At 35.5% G+C, this 21979-nt stretch overlaps 1 protein-coding gene across 10 annotated transcripts in view; it reads left to right on the top strand.

Annotated features, from left to right (window-relative positions):
- The window catches only part of RAPGEF6 (Rap guanine nucleotide exchange factor 6), a 212793-nt gene that overhangs the window by 52897 nt on the left and 137917 nt on the right, over positions 1-21979 (top strand). For all 10 annotated transcript variants that reach the window (XM_060637874.3, XM_060637875.3, XM_078451204.2 and 7 more), the window contains one exon: positions 15533-15676. In XM_060637874.3, the coding sequence (XP_060493857.1) occupies positions 15533-15676 (144 nt within the window). The remainder of the gene's footprint in view (positions 1-15532; positions 15677-21979) is intronic.

Below are 21979 nucleotides of genomic sequence, written 5' to 3' on the forward strand. Positions count from 1 at the left end.
AGATCAGAACACGGATTACAGGGAAGTCATTTAAAATGAAATGATTTGCTAAAGTCGTCTTCTAAGTGTGTATCTTCGGGGTTAAGACAAAGGTATTTAAGTGCTAAAGAAGAAAGAAACACATTGGGAAATTTTAGGTTTCTGCAAGACAAAGTGAAAACAAAATTACAGTCTTACGATGCCTTTCCCCACCTCCCACCCTGCAAAACAAAAGGAAAAAGTATCCTAAAATACCTGGACCTCAAAGTATTTGATAATTTCCTATTAAACTAGGAATCTTGTAAAACATTCCAGTATCACAAAAAGATAAAAAGGGAAGGTGAATGAATGCATATAGTTATTACAAAAAAAATGAGAAACAGATTCATTACATACCAATTATCCCCACTCTAGAAAAAAAACCATGCAGATGAAAATTGACCATACTTTAGAGATAAACATATTCAGTCAAGCATTCGAGGACACTTTTTAAAAACATAAAATCAGGAATTCAAAAACCAAGAAAAGAAAATGAGAAGAAAAATAGAATCAAAGAGTATAAAATCAGTAAAGTAATTGAAGATACAGGAAAAAAATATTTTAGAAACAAATTAAGGATGCCTCAGGGAGAATACACTCAAATGAAAGTTTAATAAGGTACATTGAACATATCAAAATTACAGTGAGATATCATGTTATAGCTATCAAAAAAGGCAAGAAATAAAGGTTAGTGAGGATGTAGAGAAAAGGAATCCTCACACACTGTTGGTCGGAATGTAAATTGTTAACAGCCAGTGTGAAGAATAGCATGGGGGTTCCTCAGAAATTTTTAAAAAGTAGTACCATATGATCCAGTAACTCCACTGGTCGGTATTTCCGCAAAGAAAACAAAAACATTAGTTTGAAAAGATACATTCACTCCTATGTTTATTGCATCACTATTTACAGTACCCAAGAATTGGAAGCAACCTAAGTGTCTATAGGCAAATAGATAAGGAAGATATGGTATATATGCAATGGAATATTACTCAAGAATGAGATCTTGACATTTGTGATAACATGGAAGGTCCTAGAGGATATTATGCTTAAGGAAATAAGTCAGACTGAAAAAGACAACTAACATTTCACCCATGTGGAATGTTAAAAAAAAAACAACAAACCAGAAAAAGCAGAATCAGACCTATTAATATGGAGAACAGACTGATGGTTGCCAGAGGGGAAGCAGGGTGGGAGGTGGATAAAATGGGTGAAGGAGGGGAGTGTGAGATGGAGGCTTCCAGTTACGAAATGAGTAAGTCATGGGAATGAAAGGAATGTAGTCAATGATATTGTAATAATGTGTATGGTGACAGATGGTAGCTCTGAGCATAGCATAATGTATAAACTTATCAAATGACTATGTTGTGCACCTGAAACTAACCTTGTGTGTCAACTATAGTTAAAAAAAAAAGGAAAAAACTAAATGAAAATGACAAAAAGAATGAAGTACAAGGTGTCAGAAGTATTAATGTACTTGAAAGCCGCTGAGAGAGCAGATCTTAAACTTTGTCACCCCAGAAATGAAATGGTAGTTATGTGATGGAGGTGTTAGCTAAGGCAATGATGATAAATCATTTCACATCTAAATGTGTTGAATCAGCACATTGTATACCTTAAACTTAACACAATCTTAATTTTTTTTATTAAGTTTATATATTTATTTTGAGAGAGAGTGAGCACAGGCAGGGGAGGGGCAGAGAGAAGAAGAGAGAGAATCCCAAGCAGGCTCCACACCATCAGCGCAGAGCCTGATGCGGGGCTTGAGCCCACGGACTGTGGGATCATGATCTGAGCCAAGATAAGAGTCGGATGCTTAACCAGCTATGCCACCCAGTCATCCCTGAATTTAAACAATCTTACATGTGAATTGTATCTCAAAGCTGGAATAGAACAAGTGTCAGAGAAAATAGTGAAAATTAAAGTTAGGCAATGAAGGGATAATGTTCATAATTTTAACACTTCCAAGACAGAGAAATCCATGGAAAGCAACTATATTTAAAACAATACTTAATGAAAATTCTTTAGAAATTAAAAAAGATTCAGATCTATACATGCAAAGGGTCTGCTGGGAACTGGGGAAATGAGCCCATAACTACCATTTCCAGGACATTTCCTGATAAAACTATTTGATTTCAAAGAAAAAATCCTTGAAGCTTACAGTTAAAAACCTCACATAACTTTCAAAGGCAAACAAATTGAACTGATTCAAACATTTAAAATACCACTGGGACAATCAAAACAAGGGACAGTAGAGCAGCATTTTAAAAAAAGGAAGTATAGCAGCGCCTGGGTGGCTCAGGCAGTTAGCATCCGACTCCAGCTCAGGTCATGATCTCATAGTTAGTGGGTTTGAGCCTTGCATTGGGCAGGGAGCCTGGAGCCTGCTTCGGATTCTGTCTCTCCCTCTCCCTCTCCCTCTCCCCTCTTCTTCCCTCTTCTTCCCTCTTCCCTCTCCCTCACTTAGAGCCTGCTTCGGATTCTGTCTCTCTTTCTCTCTCTCTGTCTCTTTCTCTCTGGCAGGGAGCCTGCAGCCTGCTTCAGATTCTATCTCTCTTCCTGTCTGTCTGTCTGTCTGTCTGTCTCTCTCTCTCTCTCTCTCTCTCTCTCTCTCACACACACACACACACACACACACACAAAACTAAATAGAAGCATTCAAACATTAATAAGAAAAATAAATAAAATTAAAAAGAAAGTATGAACTAATGATTTTATATCAGCCACACTATATTTATCAGGGTTAGGGGAAAACAGTTTTCAACATAGAAGAACTTAGGGAACACACCCATGAGCTGTTTTTAAGGAATCTGCTGGAGGATATTTAATCCACCTGAGAAATAACTGGGAAAACCTCAGTAGAAGAAACAAAGATGAATGTTGAAAATCTATAAATGTACTGGTAAGACTAAAACACAGGTAGAGATGTGAGGGAAACACTACAGTTTTATATGTTGTGATAGAATAGAAATAATACAAATGAAGGAAAAGGGAGAGTGAAATAGGAAAAAGAATAAGCTTTATTGATGTTATTGATTGCATAAAAATGGGTGAGTGTTAAAATAGCAATAAAAATGCTAAACTAGATAATTATCACATGTGGGATTTGATTACTATGTAATCTGGTAGTTTACTTATTTCATATATGTTGGCAGAAGACTTAAGACTTGTGGGTCAGAAACAGAGAACTTTTTTACTTGTAGTTTAGCAAGCAGCATATCATTAGCATATTTCTCTAGATTCCTCTTGCTTCCCAGGTTCCACAGAGGCAATGCTGGGTGGCCCATACTGATGCCACACACATAGTAGGTTTGCATCGCAACTGAGAATCACTGAGCTTGGGGAATGACTGCTTTTATAGTGAGCAGCCTGCTTTTTTTTTTTTCCCCAGCAGGAAACATTATCTCATCCTTCAGGATTGCTAACTACAAGCACAGCTCTGAGAAATGGCCCAGTTAATGAGTGGTTAGGACTCTGCATTCTTGGCCAATGCAGCAAAATGTGTGGAAGCACAAGAGGCCCAGGGAAGACTTTGTTTCCCCACAGATAGTAAAAGAACAGTAAGAGAACAGGTGGATCATAATAAGTATTGGCAAGGGTGTAGAGAAATTCAAGCACTCATACATCGCTGGTAGAAATAGAAAGTGATGCACTGTCTTTGGAAAACAATTTGACAGTTGATGAAATAGGTAAAGTCTCCGTGGAGTACATCAAAAAGTATAGAGAAACCAGAGGGAAAATGGGCAGAAGGAATAAATTCACAGGAGATCCAAATATCAGAGGTAACATGCAGATTTTAAAACAGCTGATGGGTATTACAAGGATTTAGTGGAGAGATTTAGAAGATTAGAAACTGTAAAATGAAAGAATGAATTCCAACTTCTACAACTAGAAACATCTATAAATGAAAATAACTCAGTAGGTGAGTTTTACAGAAGATAAAACTTGGCTGAGTAGTGGGTTAGGGAACTGAATTATAAGCAGGAAGAAAATGAACAGATGAAGAAAAAACTTTAAATATACATGATGGAGTGTAGGAGACAGATAATAGAAAAGGTCTTACATGAGTAATTGGATTCATAGAAGGAAAACATGACAGAAGTAATGGAAGAGAGAATGGCTGAGAATTTTCCCAAACTATCAAATCAACTCACAGATTTTAGAACTCTACAATCTCAAGGCAGGATAAATACAAAGAAACTTTGGCATAAGCACATTACAGTAAAACCGGAAACCAAGAAACAGAGTTATAAAAAGAAAATACATTACTTTTAAACCACCACAACTGGTAAAACACCTACTGATAGCAAAAATTTAAGGTACGTTTGTTAAGGATTGAACAATTTTCCAACAAAAGCTAAGAACATTTTCATCTGTAGACAGGCACTCAGTTTACAAACTGGGAGTTTTTCAGGCAAGAGGGAATCACAGATGGAAGCATAGATAGGTAGAAAGAAATAAGGGCAGTGTAAAGAATTTATATGTGTACTGACTACAGAAACCAGTTTTAAGTGTCTTTTCCACATTAAACACATGACATAAGAAAAGGAGAGATGGAGTGAAGAATACTAAGATGTTTGCATTTTCTAGAAAGTGGTAAGTACACTAATAATGGATTTTAATAAGTCAAGCGTATATGTCATCTAAATATACAGCTTACAATTAATAGGAGGAGAATTGGAGGGCACCTGGGTGCCCACTTGCTTATGCATCCAGCTGTTGATCTCAGCTTGGGTCTTGATCTCAGGGTTGTGAGTTCAGGCCCCACATTGGGCTCTGTGTTAGGCATGAAACCTAGTTAAAAAGAAAAAAAAGAAATGGAATAATGAAAATAAAACACAGGAGAGAAGAAACAACATAATAGGATCAAAGAACATAAGATGTTAGATTTCCCTTCAAGTATATCAGAAATTACAATAAATCTAAATGAAATAAGTATTCCAGTAAAAAAGCAATTATCAGATTAATTTTTTTAAGTTTATTTAGAGAGAGAGAGAGAGAGCATGCGTGCATGTGAGTGGGGGCAGGACGGAGAGTGGGAGATAGAGAATCCCAAGTAGGCTCCATGCTGTCATTGCAGAGCCCAAGGCAGGGCTCCAACTCAGGAACTGTGAGATCATGACCCGAGCCAGAATGAAGAGTTAGACCCTTAAGTAACTAAGCCACCCAGGTGCCCCAGATTAAAAATTTTAAAACACAATTATATGCCACTTGAAAAAAAATAGCAGTGTAAATATAAAGTTTGAGAAGAAACAGAACTTCTCAGTCTTCTGGCTGAGCGTTAGTGGAGGAGGAAAAAAAAAGAGCAAGGGGAAAACAATTATATGGAAGAAGTTGTGTCTTAAAAGCATTAACCGAAAGAGCTGGTGTGTCTCCAATCCTCAAAGTGTACTTTAAGGCAAGAAGCATTATTTAATGCAAAAACAGTATTTCCTAATGATAAACATGTATCAAGGTTAAACACTCCTAGATTTTTACATCCCTTATTTACACAGCTATAAGATATATAAAAAGTGGTCATCAGTAAAAAGAAAACTTGACAAATCCACAAGGACAGTGAGAGATTTAAACATCCCTCTAAAAGTGATAAAGCAAGCATGAGGAATCAGTAAGGATTTTGAGGATTTGAACCTCTGCCCAATAGTTCTGTAGAGAACATTACACCCATTAATAACAGAATGCATCTACTTTTCAAGTGCACATGGATTATTTTTAAATGTGGCTATTCTCTGGAACATAAAATAAATCTCAAGAAAGAATTTAATTTTTAGTTTGTTTTTTGACCACCATGGAAAATCTAAAAACCAATTACAAAAACAACTAGAACAAAATGCAACTTGTGAAATTCAGGAGTATACTTTATTTTATTATTTTTTTAACGTTTATTTATTTTTGAGAGATACACAGAGTGTGAGGAGGGGAGGCAGAGAGACAGAGAGACACAGAATCCAAAGCAGGCTCCAGGCTCTGAGCTGTCAGCCCAGAACCCAACGTGGGGCGTGAACCCATGGACCGCAAGATCATGACCTGAGCTGAAGTCTGATGCCTAACTGAGCTACCCAGGCACCCCCAGGAATATACTTTAAATCACTTGTCAGAGAGTCACTATGAAAATGAGAAAATATTTGGAGCTGAATGAAGATGATATATCAAAATGTATGAAATTCGTCTTGCATCTTAGCTGAGCAATTTAAGCCTTAATGCTGTAAGGAAAGGCTGAGACTCAATGAAGCATCCACATCAAGAAATTAGAGAGCAGCAAACTATACCTACAGAAATTAGAAGCCAAGAAACAAGATAAATTAAAAAATCAGTGACATGTAAAGCAAACTTAAAGAGAATCAATAAAAGTAAAAGTTGTTTCTCAGAACAGAGTAATAAATTTGATAAACCTTTGTCAAAAGTAGTCAAGAACAAAACATGTTGCATAGCTTAATATCAGGCACCTGGGTGGCTCAGTCGGTTGAGCATCCAACTCTTGATTTCATTTCAGGTCACATTTCCAGGGTCATGGGATTCTCTTTGTCTCTCTCCCTCTCCCTCCCTTCTTCCCCCCCTCCCTACTTCTGCTCCTGTTTCCCGTGCTCATGCACTCACATTATAAGATAGAAATAAAAAAAATTATTTAAAACTTAAATTTTAAATTTTAGATCATCAAATTCCTTGAAAAATACAGCTTACCAAAACAAGCTCATGCATGCATACACGCAGAAAAGCTTCATGATCGATTATAGGAAGAAAGTGAATCTGTAATTAACAGACCTTTTCATTTGGAAATATCCACCCACATTGTTTCACTGGTGAAGTTTTTCCAACATTGAAATAAGAAAGAATACAAAAAGTCTTGAAAGAGAAAGGCTAATTGCCTTTTTTTTTTAATGCATCCAGTTTAATTTTATTTTTATTGACATATAAGTGACAGTAAGTGTGTGAGAGCCCAGTTTGATTGTGATAGCAAAACCTGACAAGAACATCATATCACAGAAAGGCATTATCACAGGTTAGTGGGGTTTTTTTTGTTTTTTAATGTTTATTTTGAGAGAGAGCTAGTGAGCAAGCAAGCGAGCCTATGAGCAGGGGAGGGGGAGAGAGAATCCCAAGCAAGCTCTGTGCTGTCAGCTCAGAGCTCAACACAGGACTTGGACTCACAAACCCTGAGATCATGACCTCAGCCAAAATCAAGAGTTGGACATTTAACCAACTGAGCCATCCAGGCACCTCAGCTTGTTTGTTTGTTTATTTTAATGAAAAATCTAAAAATTCTAAACTATTAGCGAATCAAATCCCAGTGGTACATAGGATAAACTATCACGACTATGTTGAATTTATTTCCAGAGTTGCAAGCTTGATTGAATTAGCAGGTGGTACTCTGTTTTATTGCAGTTTGCTTTATTGTGCTTCTCAAATACAGTATTTTTACAAATTAAAAGTTTGTGGAACCCTTGGTGAGCTATTCTTTTGATGTCATTTTAAAACAGCATTTGCTCACCTCTGTGTCTTTTTATCCCTTCTTGGTAATTTTTTGCAGTATTTCAGACTTTTTCATTATTATATTTGTTACAGTGATCTATGATCAGTGGTTACAGCTCACTGAAAGCTTAGAGGATGGTTATCATTTTTATCAAAGTATTTTTTAATTAAGGAATGTACTTTGTTTTTTAGACATAATGCTGTTGCACACTTACTAAACAACAGTGTTTTATAAACAGAAGTTATGCATTGGGAAGTGAAAATTTTTATTTGACTGACTTTACTGCAATATTTGCTTTATTAAAGTAGCCTGGTACCAAACCTGCAATATCTCTGAGGTATGTCTATATTTGAAAATTAGAGTAATGTAATTAAAGAGTCATATGATTATCTATATAGATACAGAATAAGCATTTGGTAGTACTCAAAACCCATTTATGATTTTTGAAACTTTTAGCAAATTAGGAAAAGAAGGAAACTTTCATAACCTTATTAAAGGTATCTGTGGTAATACAGTAAATATTGAAAATTTTATCCTGGAATTTGGGAATATATGGAAAGCTCAGCATTACTAAAATCCCTGGCTAAGAAGTGCTTAGGGGAATTTAGGGAAGGGAAGGAGGATACATTGGGAAAGAAAATATAGAACTGTCCTTAACAGATGAAATGATTTGTATGTAGGAAATAAAAAAATATATACACATAAACTTTTAGAATTAATAAGTGATTTTAGCACGGTCACAGGATGCTTATTCATATACAGAAATCAACTGTATTTATATTTATGAGAAACAGGTATTTAGAAAAATGTAATTTAGTGAACATACCAGTTGTAAACATCAAGAAGTCCATATACATTAGAATAGATCTAAAAAAAGTTGTAGGAAACATGTATATAAAACGTAAATAATTTTGAAATCTTTAGATCTAAAGAGAGTGAGGATTTTTGAGAAAGGAATATTGCCTAAATTCCTGTAAAATTGAGTTCAATCCCCATCAGAATCCCAGCAGATTTTTTTAGGGAGATGAAGCAATTGACCTGTTTTATACACACATACACATACATATCACATAAGAGAAGAATACATTGACATAAAAATACTTTGCTGTAGGGTCGCCTGGGTGGCTCAGTCAGTTAAGCATCTGACTTCAATCGGGGTCATGATCTCATGGTTCATGGGTTCGAGCCCTGTGTTGGGCTCTGTGCTGGCGGCTGGGAGCCTGTAGCCTGTTTCTGATTCTGTGTCTGCCTCTCACTCAGTCCCTCCCCAGCTTGTGCTGCGCGCTCTCTCTCTCTCTCTCTCTCAAAAATAAATAAAAACTTTAAAAAAGTTTAAAAATACTTTGCTATAAATTTAAGAAATTTGAAAAAAATGAGATAACCATGTTCTTAAATAGTGAGTTCCTATCGTAAAATTATTAATTTTCCTTTGGATACCTTGTAAATTTGATGAGATCCCACTGAAAAATACCATCAGGTATGGTGGTGATTTTGTCAAAAATACATGTGGAAGGATAAAAAAGAAGAGCTAGAAGAAACCTGAGAAAGAAGACTGACCTCATTAGTTCAGCCATACAAAGATTTTTATATACTTAAAATAATTCATAAAGGAGGGAAAAAATGTAATCTTTAATCAAAAACAAGACAGGTGAATTTCATATATGTAAAATTGTTGGTATAATTCTACCAAGATTTATTGTTTCTAGTTACTTTAAAAGGCAGTATTTTGTCTGTGCTTTTTTTTTTTTTTTTTTTTTTTTTTTTTTTGTGGAGAAAGCACAGGAGTGCAAGCCGAGGAGAGTCAGTGAAAGAGGGAGAGAATCTCAAGTAGGCTCCACACCCAGCACAGAATCCAACACAGAGCTCACTCTCCCCACTGCTGGATCATGACCTGAGCCAAAATCAGGAGTCATTGCTTAAATGACTGAGCCACCCAGGTGCCCCTTGTCTGTGCATTTCTAATGGGATAAGTCATAAGGACAGAAAGGGCCAGTGGTCTTATTTTTAGTAGTAATGGCAATGTTAAAAATTTTGTGTGTGTGTGTGTGTAGATACATACATTATTAGACATACATAAACATGTATCACATTTATGTGATAGTATGTAATTACTATTATTACAGTATATGCATAAATCATTAGGAAACAAGACTATGTAGTACCAGGATGTTGGTGGTAATATTGATATTGTTAAAGCTGTTATATATGGATAGGTAACATGTATATGTATATTATGAAAGGAAATTCTGCACCTTAAGATACATTTATTTGGGGTGCCTGGGTGGCTCAGTCGGTTAAGTGTCCAACTTCAGCTCCTGTCATGATCTCGTGGTTTGTGAATTCAAGCTCTGCTTCCGGTTCTGCTGACAGCTCAGAGTCTGGAGCCTGCTTCAGATTCTGTGTCTCCCTCTCTTTCTGCCCCTCCCCTGCTCTCACTCTGACTCAAAAATAAATAAACATTAAAAAAAGATTTTTTTAAAGATATATTTGGACATAATTGAAAGTTGTAGCTTATTGTTAATATAGTGTAGTTACTAATATACGTATAAATAAACGTCATTAGTAATCAGTTTTTTTTCCAGTGTGAAAGAGTTGTACAAAATCATAGATATTAAGAAGAAGTCTAAAGTTTGACTACGAAGTGTCAGCATCAAAACTGTGTTTGCATTCTTGAGTATTGTTGTGCCATGAATGCAATTTGGTGAGGAGAATCCTTTTTTTTCTCAGCAGTCAATATAGTCCCATTCTGTCACTTATTTATTTATTTATTTTTTTTGAGAAGTCAGTTACTAATCTAGTTGACCTTCCTTTATAGAGGATCATCATTTTCCTTCTGGCTGTGTTAAAAGTCTTTTTATCATTGCTGTATGAATTTGTATTTGTATTTTTCAGTTATCCTGCTTGGGATTTGTTGGACCTCTTTGGGTTTTGTTTTTGTTTTAATCAAAGTTTCATTTTTTTTTTTTTTTTTGGACATGATCTTGTTCTTCTGTCATCTCCTTCTTGAAATTTAAGTATAGGTTAAATATTTTCAGCCTATCTGTATCTTCTGTGATTTCCATTTTTTTTTTTTAATCTCATCCTGACTTTATACTGCATCCTGTATGATTTCTTTTGGCCTTATCTTCCCAGTTTCGTAATACTTTTTTTAGTTACATCTCAATACACTGTTTACTTCCCTCATCTTTCTTTTTTTGCTGTCTCTCTCTCTTTTTTTTTTTCTGTATTTCAGTTTGGGTAATTTTTTTTTTGTCTTTTAAGTTCACTACTTCTTAATTCAGTTGCATAACATCTTTTAGTCTTTAGTACCATTAGTACATCTTTAGTACCATGTTTTTTGTTTCTCACATTGTAATTTTACTCTATTATTTTCTTTATTTCTGCTGAAATTTTTTATCTGTTCATATTGTCTACCTTTCTACCTTTATTATATCATTCATAGTTGCCTTAAATTCTCTGACAGTTTCCGTATCTGGGTCATGTCTGATTTTCATGGATTGCTCTATTGTTTGCTTTGTCTTGTAGCAGTGTATTAGATTTTTGTTTGTTTTTGCTGTTTGTTTCTTTACCTTTTTATTTTTATATGACTCATTATTTTGGATCTAATGATACACATTGTGTGTAAGGTAATAGAGACTTAGGATAGATAGTGTTTAAGCCTGCCACACCTCTTCTTCTGCTAGAGTTGAGCTAGGTTTGGATTTTTTTATTATTACAGTTACCTTTAGTTCACTAATGCTTTCAAATTTCTCTAGTTTCACTTTGTGGTTAGGATTGGGATTGGTTTCTTGGAAGATTTTTCTAAGTGTTCTTGTTCCACCCCCCAGTTTTAGGCCTTTCTTCTGCTCTTATGTTTCAGACAGGCTCTCCATGTTGTGATCCTTTTCATAAATGAACACTGCTTTTGCTTATTCCTCATTGTTTGCTAGCCTGGCACTGGGGAGGAAGGGCACTTGAGAGAATTTTTTTTTTCTTTGTCCATGTCAAGCCTTATCTTCTTAGTTGTTATTTATAATCTCTGGCTCATTTCCAAATTTCTTTCTATTTGAAGGTTTTTTATTATAACTTTATATTTTCTGATACTTAAAATACGTGGGAGTATTTGCAAGTATGAGTCTGTTGTCCTTTTTCTGGCAGTTATTGTTCATCATGTCTCTTATTTGTTCTCGTGTTGGGGTTTTGTTGTAGTTGGGGTTTTTTTTCCCTTGTTTTTTGAGGGAGAAAGTATGTTTGTCCATGAGGTCATATGTCTTGAATTTTAGGTGTGGAAAGTTTTTGAGGTTTAGGTTAAAGTCGCATTCTTGCAAAGAGATTTTAGGTTTGTTTTTACCCGTTGCATATGTACATTACCAGTCCTGAATACCTTTAAATTTACTTACATGGTTAAGGTATTAACAGATTTAAAGTACAGACCTGCATGAGGGATGACTTACGTTTTAGATTCTTAGGGAAAATGTTTTTTGTTTGTTTGGTTGCTTTCCACCTGCCCCCCGACCCCCCTTCTCTCAGTGCCAAGCAAGTTTTCTTACTGTCTTCCTCTGCAGAGTGGGCCCTTTCCTCCAGACCCCTAACAGTGAGGGTTCAAGTAAGTGGGTTGAACTTCACGAGTAAGTCTCCTGTTGGATTTCCCATTTTTGGTGGATTTTCTATTTCTTGACTTTCTCACTTCCTACAGCCATCAAAGTAGAGGGTCTAGTCTCTAGAGTTGAGAAATCTGGTAGCCTGTCTCCTGGTATTTGCTTTCACTTCGTTGTTGGCCTTGATTTCTTACCTTTGTGCCATGCGGTATGCATTTGCTTGCTTTTATTTTTTTATTTTTATTTTTTTTAAATCTCACACTTCAGTTGTATTTGGAGGGAGATTTGTTAAGGGTACTTAATCCTTCATATATTGTTTGGTTTTTCTTTTCATTTGGTACTTAAAATTTTGAGGCTTAGAAACTCCTTTCCTAGATTTAATTTACTATTGATATTTTGAAAAGCCTTTATTGTGTATCTCTGCTACTGCTCAATAATTGGTAGATATTGGAAGATTTAAGGGTTATATGATATTGAAATTTCACCTAATGTGGGTGATCTAATTCATCCCTTGAGATAAGGCAGTGTGAAGGAGATGAGCTTTTTACTAGTCACACGTGGGTTTTGAGTCCTTAACTACCTGTATGAATTACTTAAGTTTCACAAGACTCTGTACCATGTATCAAAACAGAAGGAGTAGCTGTGTAATAGGGCCATGTGAACTTTAAATGATATAACTTAAAGTTTCTGGTACATAGTATTGTGTAGTGATTCTGTGGTAGTTCTCCCATCATTTTTTAGAAGAGCAAATTGAATCTCAAGGAGGTAGCATATATTGCTACCTATTCAAAATTCTTTAGTTGTTGAGGTGGTTATTATTCCTCTCTGCCTCTGGATTTTACCGTTCAGAAAAGTAACTTATTCTGCCTACCCTCATATTTCTTGAGTACGTATTTCCAAGGATCTAACATGTCTGATGAGAAAGAATCTAATGTATTGCCCAGTTTGGCAAACTTTTTGAATGCTAAGTAAACAAAGATGAATATATAATACATTTCCTGTCTTAGGAAACTTGTTAGTGAGGTGAGCTTATCTAGTAATAATTATGGTTGATCTGCTTAGTGCTGTAGAAAGGGTAGCAGCTTTCTGGGGCAGAGGAAGGGTTGTTTAAACCGGGTCATGTAGTATGTAGAGGATGCCAAGATGTTGGCAAAGGAGTAATGGGCTTTGTGGCAGTAGGAACAGCAGCATATGCAAAGGCCTGAAGGCACTGGAGAGCATGTCCTTTTTTTTTTTTATAAAAATAATTTGTTTTTAATGTTTGTTTATTTTTGAGAGAGACAAACAGAGTGCAAGTGGAGGAGGGGGAGAAGGAGGGGGGGAGGCACAGAATCTGAAGCAGGCTCCAGGCTCTGAGCTGTCAGCACAGAGCCCGACGTGGGGCTCAAACTCACGAAAGGTGAGATCATGATCTGAGCTAAAGTCAGATACTCAACCTACTGAGCCACCCAGATGCCCCAAGAGCATGCCCTTTTAATGAGAAATCTAGGTTGTGTACACAGAATAAACTAATTATGATCTGGAGGAGAGGAATGTTTTTTCTGGTTATGGAAGAGATGGTAATTGAAATGTGTCTTAAATGATTGGTAGTATTTCAGCAAGTGAAGATAGAATGAGTAGGGTAGCACAAATTAAGGAAGTTGAATATAAGTTACTAATAGGGACCAGTGAATAGTCACATTGACTTGGCCACTACTTTTGAACTCTCATACCTCTCATAAGTGAAGCAGACAGACATCAACTCTTTCTGAGAAATCATCAGGAAATTTTGCATATCTCATTAGAGCTTTTATGTGAGAGGGATTTTTGTGTGTGGGGGGAGAAGAATAAAGAAGCAGTTTTCCCATGCCTACTTGTGTAAGATAAAGTAATAAAAACATTTTGGAGATGGAGTATATGTGGCTTTTGAATATCAGTTTTAATGGTTTAAAATTTATTTAGTAACTATTAGAGGTCCATTGAACAGGAGACATGATGATTTATCTGGGGGATTTATTGGACCATATAGGATGGAATTGGAGAGGAACAGGACTAAAGCAGCAGGATCAACTGTTATATATTGTAGTTCAGGACTGAAGTAAGACTTGAAAAATGAATGGTGGTAATGGCAATGAAAGAAAGGGCAGTGTGAGAAGAATTTCTTAAAACAAAAATTGAGAAGTTCTGAGAAATGATTGAAGATAAGATTTGGAAGACAAGCAGGGAAATTAGGATTATTCATGAAATTTTCACACTTGGGTAACTAGAAATTTTTGATAATAGCAAAGGATAGAACATTTGAAGGAAAACTTGTGGGGGAAACTGAAATTATTATGTATGTGATGTGAAGTTAATTACATGATTTACTTTTAGAACATCAGTATGCCTTTTTAAAAATAATTTCAAAAAGTATGGTTTAGTCTGACTGGACAGGCAATGTGGTCTTGTGTCAGTACCATAAGCGTTGGAGACAGACCTATATTCCAACTCACCTTTAAATTTTTTTTTTTGTTTATTTGTTTTTGACGGAGAGCAAGCGTGAGTGGGGGAGGAGCAGAGAGAGAGAGGGAGACACAGAATCTGAAGCAGGCTCCAAGTTCTGAGCTGTCAGCACATAGCCCGATGCAGGGCTCGAACTCACGAACCACAAGATCATAACCTGAGCCAAAGTCAGACACTTAACTGACTTAGCCACCCAGGCACCCCACCAACTCACCTTTAATAATGAGTATTTCAATGTGAGAGTGGAAAGTTATCAGTCTTTGGATTTTACTTTGTTCATCTGTAAACTAGAGATAGTAATACTTGCTTACAGGACTGCTGTGTGAACTCAGTAGTATGTTTACGCATGCTGGCCCATTTTAAGGCCTCAGTAATTATTAGTTTTCACTTCTTTCTTAAAAGATGCCAGACTTGGGGTGCCTGGCTGGCTCAGACGGTAGAGTATGCAGCTCTTGATCTTGAGGTTGTGAGTTTGAGCACCACATTGGAGGTAGAGATTACTTAAAAATAAAATCTTAAAAAAAGACGCCAGCCTTACTCTTGGCTGTTGTCATACATTAAGATGGACACCAAAGAATTCATAACATTTTTGTTTTTCCGTTTAGCATTTTACTGAAATCATAACCATGATTGTTCCCTAAATAAATGTATAATCAGGCAGCTTATAATTGGATTAACTCAGAGGTAGTAATTATTGAATGTGTAGGTGTAGTTAACAGCTTCATTTCTGGTAAGTGACTTTACTTAGAGGTTATATGTTTATGTGAGTGAGACTATTTCCTGGAAGGAAACTGTGGTCTACAGATCTTTATTATAATGTCATCTTTAATCTTTAACTCATGAACATTGTCCTATACAGACTATTTTCTTGAGGCAGTTTCTTGCAAGAAGTAAATGAATCCTCCTTATGAGCCTGTTAAGACTCCATAGACTGTCAGTAATATGGAAAAATTGGATATTTAATCAGGAATGTGAACATGTGTTTCAGGTAGAAAATTCCAAAGATAATGAAGATAGTATTCTACAAAGAGAAATTCCTGCCAGACAGTCTCGACGAAGGTTTCGGAAAATTAATTATAAAGGAGAGCGCCAAACCATCACCGATGACGTGGACATTAACAGCTATCTTTCTGTGAGTATATGTAGGAATAGTTCATGGATTTTCCTTAATTTTTATACGTAGTATCTTTAATTTACATATATTTTTGATAATAGCATCACTTTGGGCTTAATGGATAAAATTTTGAGACAAATGTATTTCATTTGTTAAAATACTTCTCACTTGAGTTCGGTAGAAATGCTTGTATGTACCAGTGGAAGTTTTGTTTTACTTTTGGTTTTGTTTAAATAATGTAAAAAAAAAAAAAAGTTCTTACCATATCTTTTTAGAACTTACTTGTGGATTTTCTTGCCTTTTTATTGCCTGAATGGAATATAGATTAGAGTTCTAGCTGAGAACTCAGGTAATAGACTCGTTGGGAGCTTTTTTCCTTATAAGCTGTAAGACATATAAAGAAAGAAAAATATGTCACTTTTTCCCTTGTGATATGAGAGAAATACAAATACTTTGTGTTAGTACAGAAACATGCGCAAGTGTTAGCGATAGGTTTTCACATGCAAATACTGAAAAAAGAGAAGCAGATGAAATAATTAGCTTTTGTCACACCACAAGAAACATAAGCTGTTTCTCCAGAAATCTTCAGTTTTGTAATTGTAGAGAACTTCATTTTAAACTAAAAAGTATTTGAATCAAGAAGTAAGAATAATCTAAGAAAGACTAAATCCAGGTGTATTTTATCAGTTTTCAAAGAAAACAGTCTAGAGATTGATTGCAAAATATAAAATATAAATATAAAAACATTCTAGAGATTGATTGCAACAAAATTCCCGAGAGTATGTTTAATTCATTTGGTTGTCAGAAACAGAAATGCTTCCTTCCATGTTAGGAGTAAGGAGGATTGGGGCGCCTGGGTGGCGCAGTCGGTTAAGCGTCCGACTTCAGCCAGGTCACGATCTCGCGGTCCGTGAGTTCGAGCCCCGCGTCAGGCTCTGGGCTGATGGCTCGGAGCCTGGAGCCCGTTTCCGATTCTGTGTCTCCCTCTCTCTCTGCCCCTACCCCCTTCATGCTCTGTCTCTCTCTGTCCCAAAAATAAATAAAAAACGTTGAAAAAAAAATTTAAAAAAAAAAAAAAAAAAAAAAAATTAAAAAAAAAAAAAAAATAAAAGGAGTAAGGAGGATTATTTAGGGAGTTTTGTATAGTGGAATAAGTGTTACATTTAAGACAGCTCAAAGGATTTAGCCATGCTTGCCTAACTTCATTGATTCCATACATTCTATTTCCAACCACAAAGAGTTACGTGAAATGATCCCCTATTTTTTTCACCACATCCAGAGGTACACAGTGTTCATTTCCTGTTCTTTTTATTTAATCATTTCTTTAAAAGAATAATTTCTTTTTATGTAATAAATTCCCCCATAAAGAATTAATTTAAATGAACATGTTTTGCATTATTATGCAAGTAATACATGCCTGTTTTAGAAAAATTGAAAGTTGACTAGTCATTACCACCCAGTTATGTAACCGTTGATGACATTTTGTATATTCTTGGATAAAGGTTCTTTCTACCTAAAGATAAATATATAAGCTTTTTGGCCAACTTGTAAAACTTAAACATGTGTTCTGCTTTATAACTTTTTAAAACTTACATGTGTAATCTGAACATCTTTGAATGCTATTAAAGAAAATTTTTTTACATTACCCTTAATAGTATCTCTTTATAGTGTTCTAATACTCCATTATAATAATTGTCATAATTTATTTACTTCCCAATATTTGGTCATTGAGAATTTTTAGGTTTTTTTTTTTAATGCTAATTATCTTTGTGGTTACATGTGTCCAGTTATTGGTTTCTTTAGAAAAGTTCTAAGAAGTAGAATTTCTAAATTAAAGTACCTTTAATTGCATTATTTGGTTTTCCTTATATGAGCTAGAGTGCATAGTTTGTATGTGTGTTTGGATTACTTACTCCAGTCTCAGCTCTAGTGTGTTCTTAGATTATTTGTGTCATGTCATGAAGCCTAATAGATTCTATATTTCCTCTAGGTAGCTATAGCTTATGCTCATGTCATTTACTTGTAACTCTCATGTGTGCTGAAAGTTGTCGTCTTGGGGTTATGCTGGGTTCCTGAGTGGACCAGAAAGAGCAACAGGCACACTGCTTGGGATTCAGTCCATTTGATGAGTCTAAGTGAAGTGTGGCATTGTTGCATTTAAAGGCTTCTATTGCTAGTTTTAAGTACTCAGCCTACTAAGTACTGTCAGGGATTTGGCAGAGGGAAGAGCTAAGTTGATTCAGGGTAGTTAATAACTATGAGATTAGATTTTTGGTCATGATACTTGCATTTGCTGTTTCTTGAAATAATAGTGTGTGTTTGCTTTTGATTCTAAAAGGGATATATTTCAGGCAACTTGGAAAAGATTTTAAGAGCTTTTCATTTACTTTTCATTAAAGTCACCAGTATGTAAAAACTATGTGTCTGTTCAAATACCTATATATTGATAGTTGGTCTAGATAAGGATGCTGCTGTGTAGCAAAAATGTTAATTAGTATTTGAAAACATCCAGTAGAAAATTGGTTTTATGGCTACTCTGGGGCCCTTTACTTCTTTTGTTCTTCTGTCAGCGATTCAGAGAGATCAAAAGGAAGCATTTTTTCTTTTAGACAGTAGCTGAGTTTATCTTTTCATTTGCAAACTATCATCAACCTTTTCTTGCTAAACTGCTGAAGGTCAAAAATTCTTAAAGATGTACGGAACAATTTGTTACTATCCTTTGTCATAAGTATTATTAGTATATAACCTATACATCAAAGTTTTGTGAGTACTAAAGACTTGGCATGTTTTATTCTGTAACTGAACGCTTAGAATGATTGAAAAGAATGGTTTATTTTTATGAATTATTTTCATATTTTTGTCATATATTGCTTTATGTAAAGATGAGAACCATAATGGGAAAGGGAAAGGTTGTTTTTCTTAATGTTAAAAGAGCATTCCTGACAGTTATGTTTTTGAAACTTCTTTGGGTATTCCTCTCAGAGTTTTCAACAAATTTAAATGTTTTCAGATCCTCTCTGTGAGAATATTTTAAGGTTTGGATCTTTGAGTAAGGTGTGTTTCATATTTAGAAATAGCAAAAAGGTGATTGGGAGTAATCAGTGAATAAGATGGGTAATTATGCCAACTGGAAATAGTCAAGCAGTTACAGGAGACATCTGTGTTGACTTCTTCCTTACTTTCCGTATGATTGGGGAATTTCATCTAAATCCTTCATGCTTTGGTTGCTTTCGCTCAGAAACTGAGGTTAATATTTGTCTGCCTGTGTTACAGGGTGGTTGCTGAAGTACATGGGAACATGTTTGTACACTCATAGTCTAATCAGTCAGTAATATCTCTAGACACTTCCTTTCAAATGTTTCAAGATGTATACCCTCCTCACCTGTCAGTCTCTCCATGTGATTGCCTTAGTGTTCACTGCCATTCTTTCTAGAACTCTTGTAATAACATCTCTCATACTACTCCAGCCCACTTACACTCTAAAGGGAGTATTTTTTTCATTTTAAGAGATATGGAAAATTTTTTCTAAATTGGAAAGTGTTTCATAATCTCTTCATTAAAAGATACCTAATTAATTACTGTGTCCATGAACCATGAGATCACAGCCTGACTTGAAATCAAGAGCCACACGTTGAGCTGACTGAGCCACCCTGGTGCCCCTATTTTCAGCTTTACTGAGATATAATTCACATATAACACTATGTAAGTTTAAAGTATACAGCATGATATTTGATATACATATTATATTGCAATATGATGACTGTATATGTGTGGATATGCATGTGTTGAAGGCTGAGAAACCTGTTGGTATAATCATCTTTTACATATACTGTTCCTTTTACTTAGAATGTTCTTTTATTTTTTGTCTTTTTGGCAAAAATCTTAATTGTCCTCAAGACTCAATTCCATATCATTTCATGGGAAGCCTCTGTGATTTTGGGGAAGAATTAGGTACACATCTCTGTATCCCATGTATATATTTGTGATCTTTCATGAGACTGTATTGTAATCATTTGTTCAGTTGTCCACCTCTCACATCAGATACTTGCCTTGAAAATGTGAACGGAACCATCATCATTGTGTCCTCTGAACTTACTATCTTTCAAAATAAGATTGCCTTTTTTCCCCCATCAGCTTCTTTAGATTCCTGTGTAACTTTGGGCACATTTTGTAACTTTCCTGCATCTGTTTTGATAAATAATCTATAAATTTATGAAAGGATTAAATGAGAGAATTTATGTAAAAGTTTCTGCCTAGTGTTTGGTGCTCTGAAAAACTTTCATTATGTCAGCAACTTCTATTCCTCTTGTTGTTGTAAATACTCAGTCTTTGTTTTTGTTGGTTACAAAATGATTTTCCTATTTATTCTGTAGCTGAGTATGAAATACATCCAAGATATTTAAGCATGTTGGGGAGCCTGGGTGGCTCAGTCAGTTAAGCATTCGGCTCTCAGTTTCAGCTCAGGTCTCCATCTCACGATTCATGAGATTGAGCCCTGCATCCAGCTCTGTGCTGACAGTGTGAAGCTTGCTTAGGATTCTCTCTCTCTCCCTATCTCTGTCTCTCACCTACTCGCTCACTGTCAAAATAAATAAACTTTAAAAAAAAGTTATTGAAAAGATATTTAAATATGTTAATATAATCAAAAACAAGCTAAAGAATTAGAGCAAAGGGAAAGGAAAAAGAAAATCAAGCTGGCTTGAGGTTAGGACAACCAATAGTCAGCCAACTGCCACTGTCCTCACCGCACCCCAATTATTTTTGTAGTGTGTATTCATAGTAGCTCACTTCAAACAAGGTAATTTCTTTGTCCAACCTTAAGAGGTAAAGTGGTTACTCAGTGTATATGAAAGTCACTGAAAGTGTGCTTTTCTGTATACAGTAAGTAGCTAGAGTCCAATTAAATGACAGCAGGAGATGTCTGCCAAAAACTGATCACTGGTTTTGGGATTACTGATTTGAAGGGCTTCTTTGTGATAGTAGTTAGCAAAGCCAGTAGTTTAGCTCAAGTGTCTTAAAATGTAAATTGCAAAACAGTCCTCGGACATGGGAAGAAAATAGTTTTTATTTATATGTAGTATTATCCTTTTAAATTTCTGGCAAGTTTTGTGTCTATTTCATAATGAACACAAAATATTTTCGAGGGGTGCCTGGGTGGCTCAAATGGTTAAGCATCTGACTCTTGGTTTTGATTGGGTCATGATCTTGTGGTTTGTGGGATCATGCCCCTCGTGGGGCTCTGTGCTGACAGCATGGAGTGTGCTTGGGATTCTCTCTCTCCCTGTCTCTCTACCTCTTCCCTGCTTGCATGTGCTGTTTCTCTCAAAATGAATAAACTTTAAAAAAAAATAAAAAGTTTGAGATTAGTTGGTTTTTAAATGTCTTCCTCACTTGGCACTAGTTTATTTTTTTAGCTTTCTAGCATCATTATTTTGTTGGAGGTCCCTTCCTTTGGTCCTGTTTTTCTCTCTCCCTGTTCTTAGAGCCTTCTTTACCTAAGGTAATTCTGTCCTTTGATAAAGCAGTTTGAATTTTAACATTTCCTCCTTTTGTCCAGAATGGCCTCCTACTGTGCCTTCCAGAAAACAGAGTAAACAACTTATTTAAGAATTTCCTGAATGTCTGTATTTTTTTTACGTAAAGTTGATTGCTGTGTTTTAACTGCCATCAGTGGTGAAAATTTTTCAAATGTAATGAGTTGAATTTTTAATACTGGTGTATATATGTGAAGTTAAATGGTAAAATTAAAGCAGGATCAGTAAGGGGGAAGTATCTTGGTTTCACCAAGTCAAGCACCAAGTATGCCTTTAGTTAACTTGAAATGAATTTCCAGAATACCAGAGAACATTCATGCTCATTTTTGTGAAAACATCAATAACTGAAATGTAAATAGGGACATTCTTCAAAGGTTTAAAAAAATCTTGTTGGTGTTCTGGTACTTCATTTATGAAATTAGAGCCCTTTTCATTGATTTCTCCTTGCTCCTGCTATATTTTTGAATAAGGAACACTATGGTTGTTTGGTGTGCTTGTTATCTTCTCTTAACTAGGTCCCACGTTCCTCAGTAGACCACATTTTTTTCTTTCTTGTCCCCTATGTTGCTTTTTACATTCTCAGGCACAGGATAAGCCACTGGTCATGCTTTTCTCTTTCTCCATCATGGCACCTGCATTTAAGTGGAACCATCAAACTGTTCGCAAAAAGACACATGGAAAGAGGGATTTCCATGGAAGCATCATGGGTCATGGTTTTAAATTTAGAGGACTTCCTTTTGGTCACCTTTATAGATTTTCTTTCTACCTAGTTCATTGTTCTAGGAAC

This window comes from Panthera onca, chromosome A1, assembly GCF_046562875.1.
Source record: "Panthera onca isolate mPanOnc1 chromosome A1, mPanOnc1 haplotype 2, whole genome shotgun sequence".
NCBI lineage: Eukaryota > Metazoa > Chordata > Mammalia > Carnivora > Felidae > Panthera > Panthera onca.